Consider the following 25,548-nt stretch of genomic DNA (forward strand, 5'->3'; position numbering starts at 1 on the left):
TTACTGTAATGTAAGTGTTTTCTGACCCTCATTGTAAATAGCTTGTTTTACAACTAGTACACAGTGAGATGAGTGTGTTTATTCAAACGTGTGTGTTGCAGGAGCAACAACGCGAGCTTTTGTTAACGTTTGGATAAAATTTCTGTAATGGTTTTTGTTGACAGCAAGGAAAACATGCCTAGGTCATTCCGAAAAGGCCAGATGGGCTATTACAGAGTGACTCTCAGTTGTTTTGTAATAGAAAGTGCATTTTGTAGAAGCACTACCTTGTAGGACTTCTGGTCTCAATTCACATATTGACAGCGTCAGTAAGTCCCTGACTGGTATAACCCCTGGAAAACAGCTGAGAGGGTTAAAGTTACACAATGGAATCACTTCTCCTATAAAGCCCTGCTGTCTGTCTCAGTGGCCCTATGTACAAACTGCTTTTCTGTGAAAGCAGTGAGACTGGCTAGAATGGAAGCACAAGGACTATAGAATGATGGGTCAGGAAGAAAGAGGGAAGATTGCTGAAGTTAAGCTCCTGCCTTTTATTTCTCAATGTTGGCTTAATTGTGTAATAATGTACAGTCTGCAGTGTGTCACTTTGATAGTCATGTATTTATGAATATTAAAGAGGCATGGTGAACAGTACCAAATTCATGGTTGTACACATCTGGTGCCTTCTGGTAGATATAAAGCTCATGTGTTGAGCTGTAAGAAGACAATTGATTTGTATATATGATCCATTTTCTTGCGCTGTGTGCTGTAGCCCTCATTCCTCTCTAAGTGACATTCTGAGTGAGCCTCTCTGTGAGGTGGGTTTTGCTATTCACTGAGTCAGAGCTGGGGCCCTGAGTGTACTCTCCCACAGCTTCAATGTCTCTTTGGTGTGAAATTCTTCTCTGATGTGAAATGAGCCGTTTCATGCGCCTAAGGATAACAACAGTGGCCTGGAGGCACTGCTTAACATTGCCCATAACATTTTTTATTCCCCCTCAGTCCAAGAGGATGTGATTATCCACTATCTCCATGCACATTAAACAGATAGTGATGGTTACTGTTGTGAAGTGTAAGTGGACACCAGGCTGGTCTCCCTTGGCCTAAATATGAGGAGAGGAAGGAGTGAGCTTGGCGCTGGTTTGGTGTGGTGTGTTTTTGTTTCTCATAAGGGTTTCTAGCGGTCAGAGTATTGCTCAATCCTGTCCAGCTGGGTTTATGAGAGAAGGAATCTGATACGGCCCCCTCTGTGTTTGCTTGGAGCTTAGAAAACATTTCGCCGCGCAGAGACCGCAGACAGAAAACCCTACAAAGAGAAACATCAGCACATTATTCACTTTTGTTTAGCGTCAGACCATGGCATTTGGCTTCATTGGTTTCATTTAATTCCCCTTTCTTTGTCCTGTTTTTTTTCTTTTTTAGATTTTTCTATTTTGTACATACATTGTTTTGTATATACTGTATATGATGACCTCGTTGGGCAGCGAACGTGCCCGGGGCGCTCGGGACAAAGTGCTGCCCACAACCACACAGACCACACAGCCACAGAAACAGCTACAGGTAAGGATCCAGCTCGCGATGGGTCTTCACTAACCAAACCGTCTGTTTGCAAGCTTTGCCAGCCGACCATAATTTAATGTGGGTTGTTTTTGTAATTTTAAAGTGTTCCTTAAATCTCCTTCCCTGCTTCCGTTTTCACTTCTCTCTTCTGTCATCTGTTTTTTTTTGGTTTTTTTTCCCTTCGCCTTTCCTTTTTCTCACCTCTCCTTGCTCCATCCGCAGGCTACAGCTGAACAGATCCGACTTGCTCAGATGATCTATGACAAGAACGACGCAGACTTCGAGGACAAAGTCAAACAGGTGAAGGTTCAGCCATTGCATGCTGGTTCAGTCATTGTTGAACATGGGTCACGAGAGAACATGCAGACAGTTAAGTACTTACTGATGTTCTGTGTCTCACAGCTGATGGAGGTGACGGGGAAGAACCAGGATGAATGCATGGTTGCTCTCCACGACTGTAACGAGGATGTTAACAGAGCCATCAACTTTCTGCTGGAGGGGACCTCTGACACGGTGAGAGCTCACACAGGTTCAGACTGTCGCTAGATTACCAGTCACTGTGATGACGTGATTTTTCATCATGTAAATGTTCATGCACTCACAGAGCTATGCATGGCCAGTAAGACATGTTGGAGTTAGGACGCCATAGACAACTTGATTCCATTATCAGATCCTTCATTTGTTCAGCAGTACGAGCATACTAGTCTATTTGACAGAGACTTTGTAATTCTGATTATTTAATTATTACAGTCGTTGTTGATTTGCAGACAGTTTGGATCTTGGGGATATTGCTCTTGCCTCAGGATCTTTGACTGCAGCAGTGCTAAGGGGTCATCCTTTGCCATTACTGTAATTTCATTATTCACTGTGAAATTTTTCCACAGTACAGGCTTACTGCTCGATGGCTCTTCCCTTCTCCCTACGTATCATTTTTAGATCAGCATGAATGTATGCCATAACTGGGTACTACATTAATATTGGACACGGTGAAATGTGAGAACTCTCTGCTTATGTTCTGAGTAATGTGTTGGCGATTTCTGGGAAAACTTGAAATAGAAAGTAGGTGGATCAGCACAGTAATCCTGTGTCCTAACAGGTCAGTGCTTCACAGACTAAATCTAAACACAACCCTTAAATGTACTTTACCATCCGTTATACAGGTCTTCCTTGCTAGAGTTATGTGTTCAAGGAGCACCTACTGTGTCATTGTGGGTCACTATTAATCTTTCATTGCATCATGCGCTGACATAATGATCTTTTCCCTTCTGCTGAATGACATTTGTCTCTGTTTGCTGTAGACCTCTTGGGAAACTGTCGGCAAGAAAAAGAGTCTTGGGAAGGATGCTACCTCGACAGAGAGTAAGGAGAACAAGGAGAATCGGGAGAAGAGAGGAGAGAGGGAGAGTAGCAAGGGTCGTGGAGGAGCCAGCCGTCGGGGCAGAGGGGCCAGCCGTAACCGGCCAGGTGGGGGCGGGGGAACTGATAATTGTCTTGTTTTAACTGCTGTGTATGTTTTCATGAAGCAACAATTTTACGTTACTGCAGTTCTTAATTTGTTCCTTGGCGTCTGTCTCCCGTAGCACGGTCTGAGGAGAACGGGGTGGACGCTGGTCCTGCAGAGAGAGGAGCTGACCGTGGCCGTAGAGGGAGAGGGAGAGGTTAGTGCGCCGAGTGTGATTCTGATGTGCACGTGTGTGTTCACGCAGCAGAGAGACGATTTCTCCGTATGGTTTTCCTTTGAAGTGCTGAATGGACTGATTTTTGTGTGTGTGTGTGTCTTTGTCTGCAGTGTCCGGAGGCAGAGGAAGGGGTCGAGCTCCAGGGACCAGCAGGTTTACAGCACAGGGAATGGGGTGAGTATTTATCGTGTCACTTCTCGCACCACCTTATCTCGTAACTCGGCAAGACCTTGAGCTTTTGGCCTTTCTTAGCCAATGATTAGTTTCAGTCTGATCCATGCTTACCACACGCTTCACTTTCTGTGCGCTGGTCCAGGACCTTTAACCCGGCAGACTACACTACGGACAGTGGCACAACCAACTCACACGCTGACGTATGGGAAACGGGGGCCAGTGACACCACAGATGGAACAGGTGAGCTTGTTCAGATTCATCTCGGTGAAAACATAATCAAATCATTATGACACAGCAGGTACATCATTATCTCCTTTCCGTGTTCTTCCGTGCGTTTTTTTTCACGTGCAGTGGCGTGGCGGAACACTCTGGAAGACTGGGCAGCTGAAGACTGGACTGAGGACGTGAGCGTAAGTTTAGTCCTTTCGTATGCGAACCATCCTACACGAGGTTCCTACAGAATAATTCCCAGGGACAGATGAGTCTCATCACACATCTGCTCAGTTTCTACAGGTGATGGTCACGCAGTAAACAACAATATTTATCTCCACAGCTTTCAGAGACCAAAGTGTTCACTTCCTCATGTGCACCTGCTGCAGAGAACCACATCACACCTGGCCAAAGGTAACGGCATATGTCCGACATCGCTCACCGAAGATAACTAACTAAAAGGAAGTTCATATTGCAATAAGGATAACATGTTCACGCAGAGGAGCACCACACCCCAGCTAGCCTAACAGTGTTGTGTTCTTACACGTGGCACTTTTCTCACTGTGTTGATACTCACCCCTGTCTTCCAGTTTGGACCTGGCTTCTCTGCTGCAGAAACCTGCAAACAGGGAGGAGTTGGGAGGCCTGAAGCCGCCCTCCCCTCAGGGCCTGGGGCACAGCTTGGTCTTCACCAACTCCCACCATCAGCCCACCCGCAACGGGGGCACCACCACGGGCACTACCAGCTATGCGCATGCCACTCTGGTGAGACTCCCCGAGCACACAGTCACATTTTCCACTGTGCACATTCTCCTTTTTTTAATCTCTTACACGAACCTTAAAACACCATTTTGAAAGGCAGTCAAACAGTGTAAGTTATTTTATGCATCTGCTCAGTCCTCAGTCCTGGGATCTGGTTTTGGAGACCTAAGTGGGCCAAAGCTGGGTACGTCTGCTGGGGCACAAATACTGGAACAACTGAAGGGACCAGGTCTAGGGCAGCTTACCTCCCAACCACCCAGCACAGGGGCCAACTGTACTCCCGTTGGGGGATTGGCGGGGTCAGGGATGTCTGTCCCCTCCTCTTCCTGGGACATCAAACCTCCCGGAACACAGAGCTCTGCCTCTCTGCCCTCCCAGTTTAGCCGTAAGTACAACACACACCTGTTCTTGCTGGAATATACAACCAAACCAGAAAACAATTCCCTTGAAAAAAAAACCCCCACAAAATATATGTAAATTTTCAGCTTCGGCCTTGCTGGATGTCTGACCCTGTTTTTCTGTGGCGTGCCTTGCAGGGGAGTTTAAGATTCAGCCAGAGCCTTCTTTGGTGCTAAGTCAGTTGGCTCAGAGGCAGCAGAGCTCTCTGTCCCATACGGGGCCTCTGCCGCTGGCCAGGCAGCCCAGCCCTCCCCCTCTGAACGCCCCCTCGCCTGCCTCAGGCACACTGGAACCTTTCCCTAAACCGCAGGAGCCCACTCAGCACCGTGAAGGGCCATCCTTGGCCCCCAGCCAGACTGACTCTCAGGGCAGCACCACGCAGCAACGGCAGATGAAGACACAGAAACGAAGGATACCTCCAACTTCCAAGGCACGTTGCAGCCCTACCTTAAAAGCCAAACCCCTTTTGCCTTTTACCTGTGGAGACGTACGCTGTCACGACTGAGTATTTGAAATGTATGTTGGGCCAACATAAAGAGGTTTAGTAGATAATCGTCTCAGATGCTTTCTTCGTTGTGGAGAAAAAAAAATCTCAAGATTCCTGTGCTGAGCTGGCCATAAAAAGTCAAGTATGTACTTGCCCAGCGGACGTGTTTATGATTGTAGCGATGACGTAATCCTTTTCATCTCCGTTCTTATTGTATGTGGCTTAACTGAAATTCCTCTTTGCTTCTGTAGATTCCCGCTTCTGCGGTGGAGATGCCAGGCTCCGCAGACGTGTCTGGGCTCAACGTACAGTTTGGGGCTCTGGATTTCGGCTCGGAGTCGGCCCTGCCGGACTTCGGTCAGCCGGAGAACTGCAACAGTGACTCTGCCCGAGAACCCGCTCCAGTTCCCCAGACGCAGAGCAGTCTCTATTCCAAACCCATCAGGTCAGTCCTCTCACCAGAACCACGTGCTTTACCAGGAGGAGTCCCACACAGAGTGATGCTCTGGGTATCTGTAGGTTTATAGAAAAGCAGGATTTTATACACGTTGTTTTTGTTCGGCAGAGCAGTTATGAGCAGCTGTAAATTGAAGTTGTAGAGGAGGCATGCACTTGTTCATTCGTTCACTTGTTCAGTTTCTCTCAGTTATCATTGGTCGTTGAAAGTTTTAAAGTCTAATTTTTTTCTCCTTTCCTTTCCTCTCTTTAACATTTTGACAACCGGCACTGGATGGAACACAGTGAATCTCTGGCCAATCCAGTCCCATTACTGCTGCCTATGGCCTCAACTGACACCATCTACCCTTCTCCCTCTGTGCCCCTCCCAAGCCTGGCCCCCTCCCTGACCACACCCAGCTCTGCCGCAGCCCCCTCCTCTTCCTCCTCCTCTTCATCCTCGGCTGCTTCCTCTGCAGGGAACAGCTTTGACTGTGGAGTGGCTCCTCACTCAAGACTGACTTTCTCCCAGAGTAAAGAACCTTCTGGACCTGTAACAGTGAGTCATTTAGTCCTATGATAGTCAGAGAGGCAACTCTTCTTTTCTGTATAAATGTTCCTGAGAGTGAAAGACCTGGGCTTAATTGTTTTTTTGGTTTTTTTCCTCTTAAAAAAACAGAACGGTTTTAATGGTGTAAGAACCTCTGCTGCTCTTGACTGTAAGTGCGTTTTTTGTTTGTTGTTGATTTGTTTTTATTTGCAACAAAAAAAGAAAGTATATGTCTGCTAGGTATTGCATATTTGTCATCCCTAATTTCTCTTTGTCCTCTCTCTCAGCCACGTCAACCTCTTCCACTCCAAAGCCAGAGTCTCCCTCTCTGAGTAGCAGTACAAGTGTAGCCCCGTCTGCTCCCTCTGCTCTCTTGCCCCCCTCTGCAACCTCACACAGCTCGGCTCTGCCCAGCCTGGCTCCAGAGCTGCCCTCTGCCACCCTGCCGCCCCTCAACAGGTAAGCTTGGTCTGCCCTCCGTACTTCCCCCATTTAATCCTGTTAAGCCCGTGTAGAGATATGAGTTCTTGGTCAAACAGCAGACAGTGCAGACAGTTTATAAAAGTATGTGGATGTAATGGGCTGTCATTGACTGACTGCCTCTCTTTCTTTTCTCACAAACAGCCACGTGAGCAGTGGCCACTCTTCCGTATCAGCACTTGGCACGAGTTCCTCACTCACAGTGAGTCCCGTGCCACACACACAAACACAGGCACACGCACACACACATTTCACACACTTGTAATCTTCCAGTGTCTCTTACACAATCTCTCTCTTTCTGTGTAGTACACAAGTGTGGACAGTGTGAGTTCTCTGGCCCCCTCGTCGGCGCCGTTCTCCTCTGCGCCGGCCGCAGCCCTGCCCAGCAGCAGCGCGAGCAGTGCGGTCAGCGGGAGCAGTAACAGCCTGCATGGCACCGGAGCTCTGGGGCTCAGTGGAAACGGCACCAACGCACCCTCAGCCTGCAGGACTGCTCCTCTGCTCTCTTCCTCCACTGGTGAGATGGCACGCACACACACACACACACACACACACTCACAAACAAAGGCGCATACACACAGGGTCAAAACAGCTGTTACTGTGCAAAGGCACAGGGCAAAATGCCCAGTTATTTGGGGTGTGACGGTACACAGAAGTCACGGTTCGGTTCACACCACTGTTTGGACATCATTGTTTGGTGCGAGTTCGGCGCAACAGGAATAAAGCAATGCAGACCCCCAAATGCATATGGCTAGGTTTCTTTCATTTGTTTTCAACAGACAGTGATGCAAGTTACAGTTTGTTCCACCTAGTGTCGCATAGTCCCGCCCTAAGGTAGTTGGTGCAGCCTGTAGTGTATTACAGATGCCATAGAATGGAGTGCCACAGAGGGGTATTTTCCTTGCCCTTTTGAATTCACTGAGATGAATGTGCAATAGAAACATTGTCAAAGTGTGAAAACATGCATTCTCCTCCTACAGCCATACGATCTATGCAAAGAAAACAAGCCTCTCTACAGCCCGTTCTGAATTCCGCGTGTTTATGCCGTCACAGCTGCGCTACAATTGGCTACACGCTGCTACAGCATTGCCATCTATTATTCATTAACACATGCGGTTCACTCCTTACTACAATGTAACGGTAAACAAGGACATAAGGTCCTTGGAAATGTATGTCGTCGTATGTTTGCACCACAATCTTATCCCAAATTTTAGAGAGAACAAACCAACTGTGAGAGAGGACTGCAATAACCTAATTAAAAGTCGTCAGACACTTTCTAAAATGGCTGTTCTAACCTTCAGCTGTACTTTGATAAAGCAGTAACCTTATTTTCTGGACTGCTTGATTGCCAGGTAGCTTAAATCCTCAGATCATCTCCTGTGCTGAAGATCACAGATATCTGACGGACTCAGTTTGGATATGTGTATCATAGGCTATTGACAACCAGCATTGTCATAGCTGTTACAGTTGTGATCAACCATAAAGAAGTGCGGTTTACTCTGCACTACAAATGTATTAGTAAACAATGACAATCTACTACGGGAAACTTGCGTCGCAATATCTGACAGACTCATGTTGGATAAGGCATGCGAGCGTGTATCAGGCTATTGACAGCCAGCATTGCCATTGCTGTTACAGTTGTCATCTCATTCATAAAGAAATGCATTACTTTTTACTACAAATGTATCATATTCAAGGACATAATCTACTACAGAAAACCTACGTCGTCATATCTCACTGTTAATACTAACTTTCAGCCTTACTTTGCGATGTTCCTACAAAGCCATCGCGGTGCCTCACTGTAAACCAGCCAATCAGAGCACAGCTCGTCAACATATTAATGAGCAAGGGAAAATTGCTTGTTTCATCCTAGGGTCAAATCATAAGGTTGTAAATGGGCGCGTAAAACTGCATCTGGGCATTTTTCACCCCGACCAAAGTCACATACCGTGCATTCTCCATGTGACTGCATGCACCGAACCGTAACATCCGCACCGTGACGGTTTGGGACGAATACACGTACCATTACACCCCTACAAGTTATGCCTGGGACTTTGGAATCAGTGCCTGTAGTGTCGGCATAAACAGTTAAATATAAGCATAGGTTTACATAGCCTGCCTCTCAAAAGCTAAACAAACCTCAGAGAGCACAAAAGTATACACAAAGGCAAAGCAGCATTGAGTTCATTCACCGGGTCAATGTTAACTCCCTGTTTCGATGTATGCTTTTGTTTTTCCTCACCGCAGGCAAAGCTCCTCCTAACCTGTCTCAAGGAGTGCCACCATTGCTGCCCAACCAGTATATCATGGGTCCAGGAGGCCTGCTGCCTGCCTACCCGGTAACTCTCCCTGTTATTTGGTACTGTAGGGGTCAGGGTTGTGTGTGTGTAGAATTTCAGCTGTGCAGTGCTGTGTTAAGTTTCCCTTTTGGGCTTAGTGTTGTGTGAGGTGACTCTCTCGTTCATATGTGTAGTGTTGACTGGTGCGGTCTTGCTGAAAGGAAATGAAACGGACGAGAGGTAGCCGATGTGCTTTTAATGAACGAAACGATTGAATTGATTCGCAGTCAGTTGGAAAGGGAATGTGCGTGAGTGGCGAGGGATTGAGACGCGTTGAGCCAAGATGTGTGCGTATTGGCGCAGTAAATATTTGGCGGTTTATGTCGTGGCATTTTATGATTTAACAGACTTTCTTATTGTGTCTTACAGCAGATTTATGGCTATGAGGACCTGCACATGTTGCAGTCCAGACTACCTATGGTAAGTCTCTGTCTTTACTACCCATGGTAGAGGTGGGAAACTCACTAAAGAATAGAATAGAATCCGCCTTTATTATTCGCTTGCTTATTCAGACTTTTTAGAATGATGATTAAGTTTTCCAGGGGAAAGGTCTCCACTGAAGATTGTTTTGGGTGGTCTCAGTGTTTTGTACATACGGCAAAGCTCTATCTAATTTGATCTCCTATTGAAAACCCAAGCAGTGTGTGGATTTATTGTGTTTCTGATCCAATCTTCCATACATAATCCTCTAACCACACCCATTTCATCTTGCAGGATTACTATGGAATCACATTCCCTGGTCCCACTGCAACACTGTCGAGCAGAGACGGGAGCCTCGCCAATAATCCTTACTCAGGTAGCTCATTTTCTCACTGTCCTTTTGTCCTCTGATACACTGCTATGCATTCTCTCTTCTTTGGTATGTGGTGTTCGGGGTTTTTTTTTGGGGTTTTTTTGTTAATAATTAGGAAGCGAATTAAGTGACAACAATAGCTTTGAGATTTTCAGAGAGTGCTGTAAATAGAGTCGTATTGAGAAGAATGCAGAATATTACGTTCAAGTGTGTTAGAGTACGACCGGAACCAACTTTTCGCAGCTGTGTGGTTCTCTGCGAAGAGTTTTGCCCAAACAGGTTTAAAAAAAACAACAGTTCTTGGAGAAATGAAAAACTGGCATTGAACGTTCAGTGATGTTTAGACTGGGTGTTTGTGGAATGTTCTGGGTAGTGTGTGAACTCATGTTGCTGAGTGACAAACGACAGTTGAATCTGCATTAGTGGATATTAGCGTATGGTCACCTAAAATAGTTTTGCATTGCCTCACTGTAATTCTTTGTTTTCGTCATCTGGCATCATCTGACCCTATGCTCCTTATGAGATGGCTGACCACCACACATCCCCATATTTAACAGCTAAGAACAGGCTTTGTGGGTTCAATGTTTCCTCTGGCCTTCTCTGAACAAAAATCAGCCCAGAATGTCAAAGAGAGTGAAGGACAACACATCAGGCCATGTTACTTTATTTCACTGCACGGATGCTCGGGTTTTCATCTCATTACTCAAGTGATTTGGCCATGGTTACAAACAGTTTGTGAGTAGGAGACTTTCCATAAATAACACTCTTGTGACGCTTTTGCGGCAAGCAGTTGATGAGACTGGTTCACGTCTTGGTCACATGGGGTAAACTCAGTTGTCTGGCTGTTACTTTGGGCTTTTTTAGCATCAGTACTGTAAAGTTGCAGTTACAAACTCGCTTCAACATCCAAGAACTGTTTCTCTTTCCCGATGTGGTTTTTCCTTGTTTAGCCTATGCTACAATGATTTATGACACGGTTCCCCTAAGCACATTAAATAATTTCTCTGTTTCTCTGACACATACGCAGTTTAGACATTAACTGCTTGACCTCTTTCAAAACTCACTGTTCAAATGACTAAAACATGCCTCTTGTAACAAAAAGCTAAGTAATATTGAAAGTAATGTCAAGACACACACAGAATCCAATTTGTTTGAAATGTTACTTAAATTTGTTTGCCTGAGTGTTTGCCTGTGTGTTAAATCCTTCTTGTTAGATCAGTTTGTAATTGTTGTGGCTAAACTGATGCTCATGCGAGCAGTGAAGAACACATACATTGCCCGAACGACCCTCTCTCTGTTAGCTCCGTGTAACTTTCTCTTCCTCTGTCCCCGCCCAGGTGAAGTCACAAAGTTTGGCAGGGGCGACTCCACCTCCCCTGCCCCTCCCACCAGCCTGTCGGCGGCCCACGCCCCCCAGGCGCCGCAGCCCCCGCAGGCCCAAAGCCAAGCTCAGAGCCAGCCTCAGCCCCAGTCTCACCACAACACCCAGCAGGCGTTCCTAAACCCCGCCCTGCCGCCCGGGTACAGCTACACGGGCCTGCCCTACTACCCGGGCATGCCAGGGGTGCCCAGCGCTTTCCAGTACGGCCCCACCATGTTCGTCCCCCCAGCTTCAGCCAAGCAACATGGCATGGGCCTCAGCAACCCCTCCACTCCATTCCAGCAGCCCAGCGGCTACGGCCAGCACACTTTCAGCTCAGGTAAAAGCCCCCTTCGCTCTGGACGCACACGCACACATAACGGGATGAGGGTGATTTTTTTTTTTTTTTTTTTTTTTTTTTTTTGGAGCTCTTTTCAGTCATTGTTACGCCCACAAGGTGAGTGCAACAATAAATGAGGGGGGAGAGAATGCGGATCAGGCTTAACAAACAAAATTTATTTAATCAATACAAAAGAAAACGAATGCGAGCCATCAGGGATCCCAAAAGAAGTTCAGTAAACGAAAACACGTCGGTCCGACCGGCCACCTCCGAAATTAACGTCCACCCTGGCAACCTAAAATGAACAAAAAGAAAGGAGAGGAGGGGCAGGGAGAGGTGGAGGGGCAGAGCTTTTGAACCCAAGTACAACTGAGCCCAATTGGGCACACCGGCGCGGATTGCCTCCTGCCACATCACCAGCGTGCCTATCAGGAAGCACAAAAAGATAACCAGAACCACGGCCTGGGGGAAAAGAGGGCCGTGACAGTCATCTACAGGTTGCTTTAAGTGATTGAACGTGCTGTGTCCCCTGTCACCTTCACAGGGTATGATGACCTGACACAAGGTCCTGCAGGAGCCGAGTACAGCAAAGGGTACAGCAATTCCTCTCAAACACAGGCCAAATCAGCTGCCTCTGGCCCAGGGAAAGGTACAGTACACAACTCCCATGTCATATCCTGTCAACAATATTTGATTTTTTTTTTTTTTTTTTTCTCTCGATTTATTAAAGATCATTTAGGAGTCAGAACGGGTTCATTTTCTGGTCACTATCCATATTTATTAGTGCCAGTCTAATTTGACCATGATCCCGAGGGCAAAGAAAACAGATAGCTGCTTACCTTGGCAGTAACGGAGAGTTCAGTCTCATTTTTCATCGATGTTTTCTCTGTCTGTCCATCTAGGTGTCTCTGTGACGTCTAGTAACTCTGGTGTGCCAGATATCAGTGGAACTGTTTACAATAAGACTCAAGTAAGACTGCATGTTTTACATTAGTTATTAACAGTTCACATAATTGATTTAAGTCTCCCGCTAATCTGTTTTAACAGCCCGAAGCATTCACGCCTCATTTCATTTGCTTTCATCAGAGTTTTATGTTTCTCTCCTTGTTTCTCTCTTCCTCTGCTATTTCTCCTGTTCTAACAAATCCCTTCATTATTTTTTTTTTTTCCCCTCCCTCCTGATTTTGTGTTTAATCTCTTTCCTCTGTTTATTCAGTCCTTCGATAAGCAGGGTTTCCATGCTGGCACTCCCCCACCCTTCAATCTGCCCTCGGCTCTGGGGGGCACAGGGCCGCTGACCCCCGGCGGTGCCCCCGGTTACGCCCCGGCGCCGTTCCTCCACATCCTGCCCGCCCATCAGCAGCCTCACTCTCAGCTGCTGCACCATCACCTCACCCAGGATGGACAGGTGGGACCCTCACACACCATATTAACGCACAACCGTTTCCCACTGTTACTTCATACAGTAAAACAGTTGCATGCTAGAGTTGATGGACAAACAACTTAAGTTGACGTTTTTAGGTATTTATCATCTCTCAACCTTAATTAAGAGATTATTTAAGGCAAGTTCAAGGTGTCTCGATTACTGCGTCCTCTTAGTAGTGGTATGCCGTTTCTCATTGATGTATCACAGGAACTCTGCCATGTTGACGCAAACCCGTACTCATAGCTGAAAAGCTAGCACTTATTGTCAGACTGCAATGTGACCGTTGATGTGTTTGTGTGCGTGTGTGTGTGCGCGCAGGGTGGTCCGAGCCAGCGCAGCCAGTCGAGCAGCATGCAGCAGAAGACCCAGGTCAACAAATCCAGCTACGGCAGCTCCCCTTACTGGGGCAACTGAGATCATAGCACGCTACCCAACATCAGACTGATCAGAGCAGAGGGACAACCCATTTATGTCATGCTAACCACACACATATATATAAATATATATATATATATATATACACACACACACACAGACATAGACACACACATATACACATACACACTACCATATCCCTCCCCTTCCTTGATTCTCATCCCCTTTATGGTTGTTGTATGTAAAATATATTTATGTATGTATTTATACAGTATATATGTATTGGTAGGATACAAAACGTGGTTTTTCTGCATTTTGTTTTGAAGGATGTTTTTGTTAATTTCCAAATGGATATGATGATTAAACAATAGAGGATGAGAACAAAACAAAAACAAAAAAAACAAAGCTAAATGGAAGTTGAATATACTTGAACAAGTGCAAGCATCATAGTAACATGGGAGATTCTTTTGTATACATACATGAAACCTAATAATGGTGTACATTATTGCTAAGCATCATTTGATGGTGAAGCCTTTTTTAAAACTGTTTTTGTATTTTTGCCCTTCCACCCCAATTATCTGTGAACTTTTTTTTTTTCCCCTGGAGGGGGAATTTGGCAGAGTGCTTGAGGACTACTCACCCCTCATTTGTGAACCCCTCTCTCCCTCCTTACCCCTTAAGTTGCTGAAACGTAGCAGTTTTGGATCTGTTATTTTAACGTTGGTTTTACCCTCGTCGTTCAAATAAAAAATCTGACCAGTTTACCCGTCATCTCTCATTCGTTGTTTTTAGTACACTTCTATTGAATCATGAAAAAAAATAGGACAGACACTTTATTACTAGAGAGCTTTTATTAACAAAAGATAACTGATTTTGTTTATACGACATGAATAATGGAACGACATACTTTGGACATATGTTCAAAGTGTGGATAAGTTTTAAATCACTTCACAGCTTTTCCCACAATGACTAAATCATGTTCTACAGTCCAACATGTTAATTGGTCTGCTCCTACCAAACTGATCTGCTCATCCACAATTCCACTCTCTTCCATTCATCTTACATCTGTAAGGTGATCTTTAATCTTTCAATGAAGACTAAAAAAAAATGCAAAGCTTTAACTCAATTTACTTCTTGATCATTGTTACATTCCAGTTTGCATGTTTGTAAGCTGCAGCAGTGGTTTCAGGTATGGGATGGTAAATAGAGCATAAATAAAAACCAACTTATAAATCTTTGAGGGAACCCTGACATTTTCTGAAAAAATGTAGTGATAAGATGTTGGAAGCAATCTCTTGTTCAGTGAACTGTGTTTGTTTCAGCAGAGATAACCAAACTGCCATGGTCATTTGACATTTTTTCAAAAAATATTTCAAAAGGCCCTAAAAGATTTAATTTTTTTTAGGCTTGGTATACAATTACAAACTGCCAGGATACACTCCAGAAAGCTCAGGTGAAAGCAACTAAACAGTCGTATTTAGGGTGAACTAATACAAGCCAAGTGGACGTTTATCAATAACCAAGGCACAGAGCAGAATGTTCCAAAACACAAATACAAGAGTTTTCTGAACAAAAACAACAAAAAAAAAACAAAACAAAAAACGAGTTTCTGGGCTCTCTTATTCAGAAACTCTTTATCCTACCCTCCATGGCAGGATATTTTTAGTCCTTCAGTTAGGAAAACAAATCTGTACACTATATATATATATTTTTAAAAAAGGTCCAGTGCTGAGGGCTGAATAATCTTAATTGTCCTCTGCAGTCTTCTTTTTCTTCTTCTTTTTCTTTTCGGTCTGAGGAGTCTCTGGCGCCTCTCCCTCCTCCTTCACTGGTTCAGCCTCCTCCGCCGGCTCTGGCTCCACGGCCTCGCTCTTTCTCTTCTTCTTCTTCTTGGCGGGCGTGGCCTCCTCCACACCGTTAGTCGTAACCTCTTCTTCTTCCTTGACCTCCTCTTCCACTGCAGCCTGCTTCTTTTTCTTTTTCTTCTTTGCGGGCGTCTCTACCTCAGCTTCTCCATGTTCTCCATTCTCCTGATTAAAGAATAGGCAAGACAAAAAAAAGCAATTAGACCTCTAAAGCTCCCTACCCACAAAAGATCCATAGTTCACACAGATTATGTCCTACTCACTTCAGTGAACAGTCCCACGGTAAGGGGACCGTCAATGGTTCGGAGAAGACTTGCTCTAGCATGTCACATATTGAGACAAGACCATATAAGAGGGTCTAGTCCCAGGTCAAGCCATGCAGTTTTGACGAGGCGGTCGAAATCCGTCGTGATACTTACTGCGACGTTTGCTTCTCCGTTGGTTTTCACTTTCTTGACTTCGACCTCCTCCTCATCGCCCTCGGCAGTGGACAGGGCCTCTAATCTTCTCTTCTCACGCTTCTTTCGCTTCTTCTCCTTCTTCTCAAGCTTGCGTTTGATCTCCGCTGCCACTACTTCAGCCTTCAGGGCAAAATAAATACACGCTCAGTGACTCCGCCCAGTGCAATTTATTACAAGTGAGTTGAGCATGGTCCAAAAATAAAACGCCCCTCTATTGGTGCATTTAGGATGTGATTTTGTCATATAGTGCTGTGTCAGGCTCATTAAATCAGTTTTTGCCTCCATGTTGGAGTCAGGGGAGAAGAGTCATCACTCACAGCACTACGTCATTATAATTCACCATGACTCACCCACTTCATCCTAAGACTCGCATCAATGGAAAAACAGTTAAAAGACCTGCACGTTGCCCTCGACCCAAGACCGCTGACCCACTGACAGTTATAAGGGAGACTTTTGAGGGGTCGGGCTCTGGGTGCCCATTCGTACGCGTTCCCGACACTCACCTCTTTCACAGCCTCTTTCATCACGTCCAGGTTCTTGCGAGGAGCCTCGCCGGTCTCGTAGAAGGCAAGGCGTTCCTCCACCTGGTCTCGCAGTTTGTCTCCGAACACGCTGGTCGGTACCTCTGTGAGATAAGACGACACACGTCAGCGACACAAAATACCTTAACAGGGCACGCTATGCAAGCTGCTCCACAGTTTTGCTCAGGGTTTTCTCTTCTCAACATCCACCCCCTGAGGGGTGAAATACTGTTGACGAAAAATAAGAGCATCACAGCAAGAAGTCTGTGGGCTGGACGCGTAATGGACGTCGTACGTGAAGCCCTATAAGGGTATGGGCGTTCTCCAAAATGTGGGTTATATATCCTAGTACGGAATCCACATCAAACTGCTAGCTGTCCTCAAACAAACTCACCTGAGAAGCAGTCGATGCGTGAAGCGATGGTGCACTTGTTAGCCAGGTAGCGGGAAATACGACCCTTGTTCTTGGCCGCCGCACGGCCGATGAAAGTGGAGTGGAAAATAAGCCCGTACTTCGGGGTGTTTCCTCTGGTCTTGAGGGCCCTGTTTTTTGAACACAAAGGTGATCCTTATACCAAATCAACTAGTCCCTACGTGTTCCAGTTTAAATCTACTGAAACTGTGGCCAGAGGCACAACCAAACGTGCATTTACTCAGATTTTCCAATCCGACAGACAAGAGCCTGTCTAGAAACCGTGCATTTTAACTAAGTTTAGCCTGTGTATGGTGTACTCCGTTGGAAAGTTCCGGAAACACAGTTCTCTTAATTGATCTACCTCTCAAAGCCCACGGCGGCCGCTCAGACTAGGGGGAGCGTGTATTGGGATAGAGAGTGGAATCATTTTAGGGTGAAACACCACCTTCATCATCCACCTCGACTTTGCCCCTGCCCTGCCATCACCGCAGCCGCCCCAACCCCCCGCAGGGAGGGGGAGCCCCAGTACCTGAACAGGGCCTTCTCTGCTCCCAGGATCTGCACGGTGGAAGCTGGGTACTTGGCAAGGTTGGTCAGGCTGCCAGCATGAGAAATGAGACGAGCTCCAACCTAAAATCACATATAAAATGACTTAACGTGATATCCAAACACACGCTGGAGAAAGCAATCAAACTCAAAGAGTTTGATGAAATGATTAACGTGTAATGGCGCAAAACACGACTGTTTGCCGAATACTGTAACACCTGTGGCAAAAAGTCTTACATACCACTTCTCCAATAAGGGCGGCCAGATTGGGGGCGACTTGACTCATCTTGGAACGCAGGTACTCCTGCAGTTCCAGTCTGTAAGCAGCCAGAGACACCACGCGGTTGGAGAAACGTTCGATGTTGATCAGGTCGATTGGCGAGATATCCATACCTGAAATGGGCAGGTTTTGGAAAATTAGGCCGTGCTTGAAAGTGCTGACGGGAAAAAAGTGTTTTGTTGTTTTGTTTTTTTTTTTCACTCGGATGTTCAGTTGAGTGATATGTTGTCATCACTTTGATTCAGTGGATTGACAGATTATGGAAAACATCATAACATCCGAGATAGAACTAAACGTCCTTAGACCCATATTCTCTCAAACTCGCCCAAATGCACCGCTTTTATATTTGTATTTAACACAATGAACCTCAAGCAAGAACCACTTGCATGAAAACATCCATTCTTAAATGGCCTGTGCGAATGATTTGAGAACTTTGCCATCTGCCAATTTTCCCATGTTCAGAATTTTTTCTTGCTTATGTACAAAATAACACAAGTGGTATTCTGTTGCGTAAATCATGTGCAATTAGTCTGCCATCCTCCAACACTAAAAATATATCAGATTCTCTCACAAGAAAACTATGTGAGCTTTAATATAAAAATGTTCTTGTATGGGACCCAATGAAAGCAAGATGCCCTCAGTTAAGACCACGGTGGTCAACTGATTTGCCATTTTAAGTAATGAACAAGTACTCTTATTAGACTCAAGGAATTGGGAAATTTACTGACCCATGGAACTGCGGGAGGCGTCCAAAATGGCCTGGGCTTTGGCGCTGTCCATCACCACCTCCTCTAGAGCCTCCAGGCTCTCCTCAGACAGCTCCTTCCTGTTCCCAATCAGCTTTGCCAGCTGGCAGTAAGTCGAGTTATCGGTCACTATCTTTATCAGCTCTGGGAAATGGTAACCATACCATTCACTGTATACCAGAGAGAGAGAGAGACAGAGAGAGAAATAACATTAGGAGACATACCAAAGGTCAATGTCCATAACCAAAAACCTAAAGTAGTAAAAACGTTAAATAGCTGTATCCCCCTCAGGTGGTGTTCTGTCCAACAGAAGGACTGAGCACCCCCGAAGACGGATTTAATGTCCCTCCTCTTATTATACAGCCAGCACTGGTCAGGGCACTGTCTGCGGTAAGCACTGGGAGGCCTTTGGCTGCCAGTCCAGATTCATTCACTACACATGGGCACTGGATATCAATATGTTCTTCATGGCTTCAAATTCTGTCTCTGCTAGACATAGGTCTGTTAGGATCCACCCATGCAGAGACCACTCTAAACTGCAACTGATTTCCTCACCACTAAAGCACAACACACACGTACCGCACACGCATGGAGAATGTGTTTATATCTTTGTCCAGCTGGTCCAACAGGGCAATGGACTGGATGATCATATTGTCAGCTCTGTTGACATTGAACTTGACCTTGGCTCTGGAGTAACTGTGACCCAACCCCAGCTGGGCCTTGGAAGCAGCCTGAGCTGTGAGACCCTTGACCAGGGAATGGAAGTGTAGACGCACACCTACAACGTCAGACACGTATGAGTAACACTTAAATTAATTAAATAACAGCAGTGTACTAATGGTCTAATGGGCCTGACTGCTCAGATTTTCAGTATTAACCATCAGAAATCAGTATAAATACGTACATCATAACAGATCAGGCCAACTCTCATCTTACCTCAACGTGTGCCACTTCATAACTAAGAGAGTATGCAAACAATACTCCACATTTAATTTCATCACCTCTGATAATCTCTGCCACTACTCCTCCGGTCTGAATGGACAGTCCCAGCTCCTCCTGCAGCGCCGCCCCAATCTTGGCATCTGCCACGCCCAGCACAGCTGCCTTCTTGTTCCCAACAGGCAGATTAGTTTCTAAGAACAGTTTCAAATCTGCATGGACAACACCTGGCAGAGAAAGAGTTCACAAAACTGTGATTAAACACCAGACAAACCCATCCTCTGCCTTACAGTTACTCAACTCAAAGGCCCGGAGGCCTCCCAAATAATGTGTGCTAAACAAGCATGTTGTTAACACTTCTCTTTTTTTGAAGTGGAATCCATGTAGACTAATTGGCTATTAGAAGTCCAGCTCAGAAGTTCAGTTTCATGGTATGTTGTCAACACCCAAATTCAGTGGATTGACAGATTATTGATCCATCATAACATCTGAGCCAGAATCTGAACTATACAACTGTTAACTCATACCTTCTGAAATGGCATTAATGTTCTCCAGCGCTGACTGGGCCGATTTGAAAGGGAAAAAGGCTGCCAGTTTAACAACGCTGTTGAATTTCCCAATGTTTAGGACACTCTCCTCCACCTGAACAGGACAAAAAGTATGTTAACAATTAATTACCAGTTAACTATCATTACAATAGTTTATACCCTTTTTGACCATAATGTCAGCTAAATCAAATGTGTCTACCTTTGTAACCACAGCATAACATACCCTTATGAGCTTGACTTAACTATTTGATGTCAAACAAAAGAGACATCAACACATCAGTACTAAAAACAGACTATTCAATATTTAACATCAATTTCTCGGTTGGCTTTCTGGGTAATTTAAAGGGCCGACAACGTTACAGCGCACAAACTCTATTTCTCAGAATAGTTGTAGGCCTCTTGTGCTCCAACTTCATAAAAACTTACTTGAGGTAACAACATGCCGATCTCCTCCACTTCTTTAACTGCGAAGAGCGCATACCCTGCGGCATGCTCGAACAACACGTGTAACAGCACCTGGAAAGAGAGTAGTTACTGAACCAATGGACCGGGTTTTTCGCAGCATGTATAGCCAACAAAGAGAACCACAAGGTGAAAAAAAAAAATCAACAAAATACCCGTCGCTCAAAGTTCAAACAAAGCAACGATAGCTAACGTCCGGCGCTGATTTGTAGCGGAACAGTTTTAAATTACAGTGCAAGAAACCCCCATCACATACATGTACGACCACGTGTTGAGTCACGGGAGATTCAGCCTAAGCCTCGATACGTATTGACTTTCACTGGTAAGTTGGCCACGACAAAAACACAGCACCCTGATATTTACAGACTTAAAACCTCAAATGCCCAGCTTGTTTTATTGCATAGGCTAGTAAATGAAAGAAGCCAGGAATCTAGAAATGTGTGGCACGTTAGCGCACTTAGCTAGCCTGACTTGCTAACATGCATGAACACCACGTGTTACATACTGCGCGATCAAACTAGTCATAATTAAGACCGCCAAAACTGTTCGTCAGCGGATCATATAAATGATTTCTAACAGGACAGCCAAGTGAATCGACGTTTACATTCGTAATACAAAAATGTGCCGATTATTTCGAGACATTTTTGACCCTGGACGCGGCCTGGTGGGCTTTATGTTTGCAACATTGACGTCTCAGCTGAAGTGTCTGAAAATAAAATAAAATTGGGTATCCTACCAAATATAAATATGAAATATTAGAAGCCTCTACTAATGGAATTATAGCAGTAACCTTTCATAAAAAGCGACAACTAACTAGTTAGCAGCACAGTTGGTGTGCTGTCCAAGTTGCCGCTAACAATCATGGCTAGCTAACGGGTGTCTGCAGTTTAGTACTATTTTTGCCTTTGTGCAAAACCTTAAACATATTTACCGTAAAACTACAACAAAAATCTGTCTTCTAACAGTTAATATATCTAAACTTTACATGCATAACCCTAGGAGCCTTACCATGATTGCAAATCTGGTGCGCCACACACTTAGGTATGTACACTCTCTTGAAGTATTTCACCGGAAAGACAGTGATGTGTCCTCATGTGGCTGCATGACTTAATACTTCCTTTGTATCGCGAGAGTTAGCATGTTGCCAGCCTCTGTTGTCGTCGAGACGTCCATTTGCTGGTGCGCCATCTCTTGAAAGTATTTCGTTACAACAGGCAAGCCTCCATAAAGCCTGCGAGCCGGGATACGAAATAAGCAAGAATAAGAAATGTAGGAGCAGAGGTGTACCTTTCGAAGACGATATTAGATCATACGTACGTGATTTGGTATTTATTTAATTCAAACGTCTTCAAACGTGTAAGGATACATAATTACGTGCATACGCCCCCCTCGCCCTTTCACACACACACACACACACACACACACAAACGTGTGGGGGTTTTTTATACACAAAAGTGTAAACGTATTTATTTAATAGATAGATAGATAGATAGATAGATAGATAGATAGATAGATAGATAGATAGATAAATACTTTATTCGGGCCCCTGGGAAAATTCAGGTGTCCAGTAGCTCACACACTGTAGATTGGAGAGTACACAACAAACAGCAAACGGTACACACCAATATCCAGCAACAACAGACAACAAAACATGTAACAGAGGTAGTACACAACAAAAAAGGTAATGTGAAGCAAAGTAATCCACAGTAATTGGGGCATTATTGCATAGAGACCAGTGAATGATAGTAACTTCAATGGTAACTTTAATAATAATAAATCTATTGTGAACTGATTTAGAGGGCTGATGACCAAGGTTAAGATTTGTGGGGAAAAAAGCTGTATGCAAACACACAGCCAGTGTTTGGCACAAATGTATATATTTGTACAGGAGTGAAATGAAGCACATCTGTTCTGACCTTAAGTTCAACTCATCTTTTATCACAAAACACAATTGCAGTGCCTGAATACATTACCAGGTGCAGGAAATGCATGAAGTGTTAAAGCAGGAAATAGCTACCAGGAGCCCTAAAATAATGGATAAATAATGTTGAAATATCAATGAATGTGGCGTCTGACGCCACAAATTACTGTCCAATGCTATAAATGTTGCCGTTGACAAGGTATTTCAGGAGAGGTTAGAATTTACGACTGTATGCCCTCAGCACAAAGGAGTGGAATGCTAGATATTACAAACACTTACGCACACGTACACACACACACACACACACACACACACACATACACACACACACGCACATACAAACATGTGCAGGACAGACATACGCGCGTGTGTACATGTGCGCGTGTATGCATATACACACCCACACACACACACAGTTCTTACAAGTTTGTGTTGTTCAGCATTGTTTTGTGTCAAAAGCATTATTACTATTTTTACTGCATACATCAGAAAGCTACACAGCCCCTCTAATGGTTCAAATGTAAATCCACATTTGATCTGAAATGGAGTATCACAAAGAAGTTCCTACACTATGTGTTTATGAAAAATAAAGAAACAAAAAACTTTTGTTATTTAATGGACCTGGGAGTTAAGAAGTGATTGCTGAGAATTCCTCACAGTACTCTCTGTTTCCATGGCTAGAGTAGAGAGGCTGATGGAGTTGTGGAGAGACAAACGTCAGAGACAGTAAATGAGAGTGCAGGGTGAGAGGTGGACTCCTATAAAGGCCAAGGCTCTCGGGCCAAGGACAGAGACATAACTCATCCCTGGAAGACTGCAGGCCTGAGGTGACCAGCTCAGCATACACTGACAGCTAGTGAGTACGCCTGTGCCCTTTTCTATCTACCTCGCTGTTCGCTTTTGCACAGCACAAATCAACTGAACTCTCGACTTTTTTGTATATGTTCTTACATTCTGTTTTTCTTCACTTCTGTCAGAATGTCTGTGTTTTACTCATAATGAAATAGTTTCGCACCGTTTGGTAAATAGCTCTTTTCTTCCCCCGCTTATCTGCTTCCTTTGTTTGTTTATCTTTGGACTCCTCTTAACGTCAGTTACTGTGCAACACTGTTTGTCAGATTCTTTATTTTTCTCGAGAAAAACTCACTTTTCTTCCTACTTATAATGCACGTCCAGTCAGGTGTGCAGGTGTGTTGATTCTTCTGTTACTACATACCAGTGCTTTTGTGTGTATGTGAACCTAGGACAAGGCAGAATGACTATGCGAGGAACAGTGGCAGCGTGTATGGTGGTGGTGTGTGTTGTGGCCCTGTTGGCAGAACAGGCTGAGGGACATTTCACTTTCTTCAGTCCTAAAGAGATGAGGGTGATGAAGGTGAGAACTAAAACAGACCGCATTAACCACAACCTGCTCATTATACCACACGCAATGGTCACACAAGCAAACGTTATGCTTCTCTGGTTAGTCAATCAGTGAAAGGAACAATAGACTTAAGGTGGAGAAGCAAGGTTATTTAGAATACACCAGTGTTTATGAGTCACATTTTTTTTTTCAAATAACATAGCCCTTCTGATCTCTTTGCTCTTTGTTTTGGCTGATGTTGACGGGTTTGTGCATAATTGTAGGAGAGAGAAGGGAAGAAGGACGTGGAGCCGCGCTCTGAGGACGGCATGTTTGAGGAGACGTCAGTTTCTCCAATACCAGAAGAAGACAGAAGTGCCTCCCCGGTAACTGAAGTGTGATCACGGCTGTAAACAGGCTATACAGCCTGCATTATAAGTGCTACAAATGAATAACAAAGCAAATCCAGACACTCTCTGATGTCGCTGGAACACAGCAACCAAGAGAAATGAGTCCTGTTTGATGATTTCAAGCAGACATATGTCTCACAAACTCTAAAATTCCTCTTTTTCTCAGGGGCAAACTGTGGAGATAGGGGTCAAATTAACCGCCAAACAGTTGGAGCATGTGGGCCCTGTCTTGGGAGACATGCTACAGAAGGTTCTGAATGAAGCGGAAAAAGGTGAGGAAGAGACACAGGGCCAAGATTTTGTATTTGCGTAAGGCCATGTGCACAACCAAAAAAAAAATTACGAAAGTTGCTATAATGAGTTACAGATCTTTTCGTGAGAAGTCAACTGAGATTAATACGCTGTTTGGGCGTTTATGTGGGAGCTCTGTTGTGGGCAGGAATTGCAAAAGAGGGGATGAAGGGCGCATAAATGAGCAGACATCATGCCACTAAATCAATTCGCACATTGGAAAGACATCTGCTAATAGCCACTTACTAAAGTAGTTATCAAATGAAGATGACGACATCGCCGTATTGTACAGATCAAAACGAAGTTGAAAGAATGTTGCCAACATGTTAGGCTCTTTTCTTCTTTTCATATCCAGGACAGAGAAACACCAGTGTTAGCTTTTTCTCAACTGAACTAGGTAGATAGATAACTCGCAAGAGAGCGGTTCAGAGAGACGAGTTGTTTTTGCGCACTCACTTATTGCGCCAAACATATCATAACAAAACATGGAAAGCACACGGTGCGCAATAAAATCACTGCTATTGTGGTGCAAACACATCGACTTTTAGATGGAATTTCTTTTTAAACGTAAACAGATTCGCTTCGCTTAGATTCGCTTGGTTCCACCAGTTTGCGATTTGGGCTAAACTATCAGAAATAAATACGTAATTGTGAAAGGCGTGCCGCTTATTGAATAGGAATTGCCGATTGACTATTAGTTGATAAACTGCAGATAAGAAACTGCTCGCTCGTTGCTGTTATTTTTCTCCGCCGGTAAAACCGGCCTTTAGTGCACATTTAAGAAACACACACATATGCACGTCCACACAAAACTACACACAAGCACATGTAGAATGAAGGGCTTGATTTAAGAACTTTAAGAACTTTTAATTTGTTTGTTTTCTCCTTAGCTGACGAATAACACCTAACAGCGTCCCAGTTTTGGACAAACTCCGCTGCAGACCTTCCAGGCAGTTGCAAGCATGAACGTTTAGACATGTTTCAGAAATGTATGAATAAAATTAAATTATAATTTCAATAAATTTAAGTTTTATGTCATTCTTGAACGTTTTCATTACGTTTTGTGTTCACTACAGTGTGCAGTAGAGGGTCATTTTACCTTTTCAATAATCCCTGTCCCCGAGAAGAAAAACCTCCAGATGGCAGTGTATCCATGAGATGTCAAGTGTTTTTGTGACATGGTTGATTACACTAGATTATTGCTGCTGTCCTATACAACTGCACTTAGTTGCATATGACAGCAGCAATCAAGTGTAAGTATGGCAACAATAAACATTCTCACAACAAATAACATGGACCACATTTTAAAGGAAGAAGAAGAACTACTTTATTGATCCCTGTGGGGAATTTCATCCTCTGCATTTGACCCATCCTATACACACACGCCAGGAGCAGTGAGCAGCTACAGCACAGCGCCCGGGGACCAACTCCAGTTCCTTTTTGCCAGTGCCTT

At 44.6% G+C, this 25,548-nt stretch overlaps 3 protein-coding genes and 1 non-coding gene across 4 annotated transcripts; 2 read left to right on the plus strand and 2 right to left on the minus strand.

The window, feature by feature from the left end:
• Positions 1-1,405: 1,405 nt before the first annotated feature.
• On the plus strand, positions 1,406-13,427 carry ubap2a (ubiquitin associated protein 2a). The gene is made up of 26 exons (XM_030768171.1): positions 1,406-1,539; positions 1,762-1,839; positions 1,942-2,052; positions 2,838-3,003; positions 3,120-3,197; positions 3,329-3,392; positions 3,535-3,632; positions 3,744-3,802; positions 3,946-4,016; positions 4,193-4,367; positions 4,500-4,749; positions 4,901-5,193; positions 5,502-5,695; positions 5,992-6,244; positions 6,365-6,404; positions 6,523-6,694; positions 6,860-6,917; positions 7,022-7,232; positions 8,963-9,054; positions 9,424-9,474; positions 9,769-9,850; positions 11,185-11,547; positions 12,092-12,196; positions 12,450-12,517; positions 12,764-12,955; positions 13,292-13,427. Exons 1-26 carry the CDS (start codon positions 1,444-1,446, stop codon positions 13,385-13,387), a joined length of 3,516 nt encoding a protein of 1,171 aa, XP_030624031.1. The 5' UTR covers positions 1,406-1,443; the 3' UTR covers positions 13,388-13,427.
• Positions 13,428-14,184: 757 nt separating this feature from the next.
• nop56 (NOP56 ribonucleoprotein homolog) lies at positions 14,185-21,195 on the minus strand. Its single transcript, XM_030770119.1, has 12 exons — positions 21,140-21,195; positions 20,096-20,185; positions 19,649-19,763; positions 19,184-19,348; positions 18,762-18,960; positions 18,165-18,352; positions 17,398-17,549; positions 17,140-17,240; positions 16,590-16,738; positions 16,178-16,299; positions 15,633-15,794; positions 14,185-15,378 (listed from the first exon to the last, which is right to left on the minus strand). Exons 1-12 carry the CDS (start codon positions 21,140-21,142, stop codon positions 15,094-15,096), a joined length of 1,731 nt encoding a protein of 576 aa, XP_030625979.1. The 5' UTR covers positions 21,143-21,195; the 3' UTR covers positions 14,185-15,093.
• On the minus strand, positions 15,926-15,992 carry LOC115808838 (small nucleolar RNA SNORD57). Its single transcript, XR_004025227.1, has one exon. It is a non-coding gene; the product is annotated as a small nucleolar RNA SNORD57 (small nucleolar RNA).
• Positions 21,196-23,307: 2,112 nt separating the features above from the next.
• mlnl (motilin-like) lies at positions 23,308-24,117 on the plus strand. Its single transcript, XM_030768018.1, has 3 exons — positions 23,308-23,427; positions 23,679-23,780; positions 23,971-24,117. Exons 1-3 carry the CDS (start codon positions 23,308-23,310, stop codon positions 24,115-24,117), a joined length of 369 nt encoding a protein of 122 aa, XP_030623878.1.
• The last annotated feature ends 1,431 nt before the right edge of the window (positions 24,118-25,548 follow it).

The sequence above is a fragment of the Chanos chanos genome, chromosome 3 (assembly GCF_902362185.1).
Source record: "Chanos chanos chromosome 3, fChaCha1.1, whole genome shotgun sequence".
In the NCBI taxonomy this organism is placed as follows: Eukaryota; Metazoa; Chordata; class Actinopteri; order Gonorynchiformes; family Chanidae; genus Chanos; species Chanos chanos.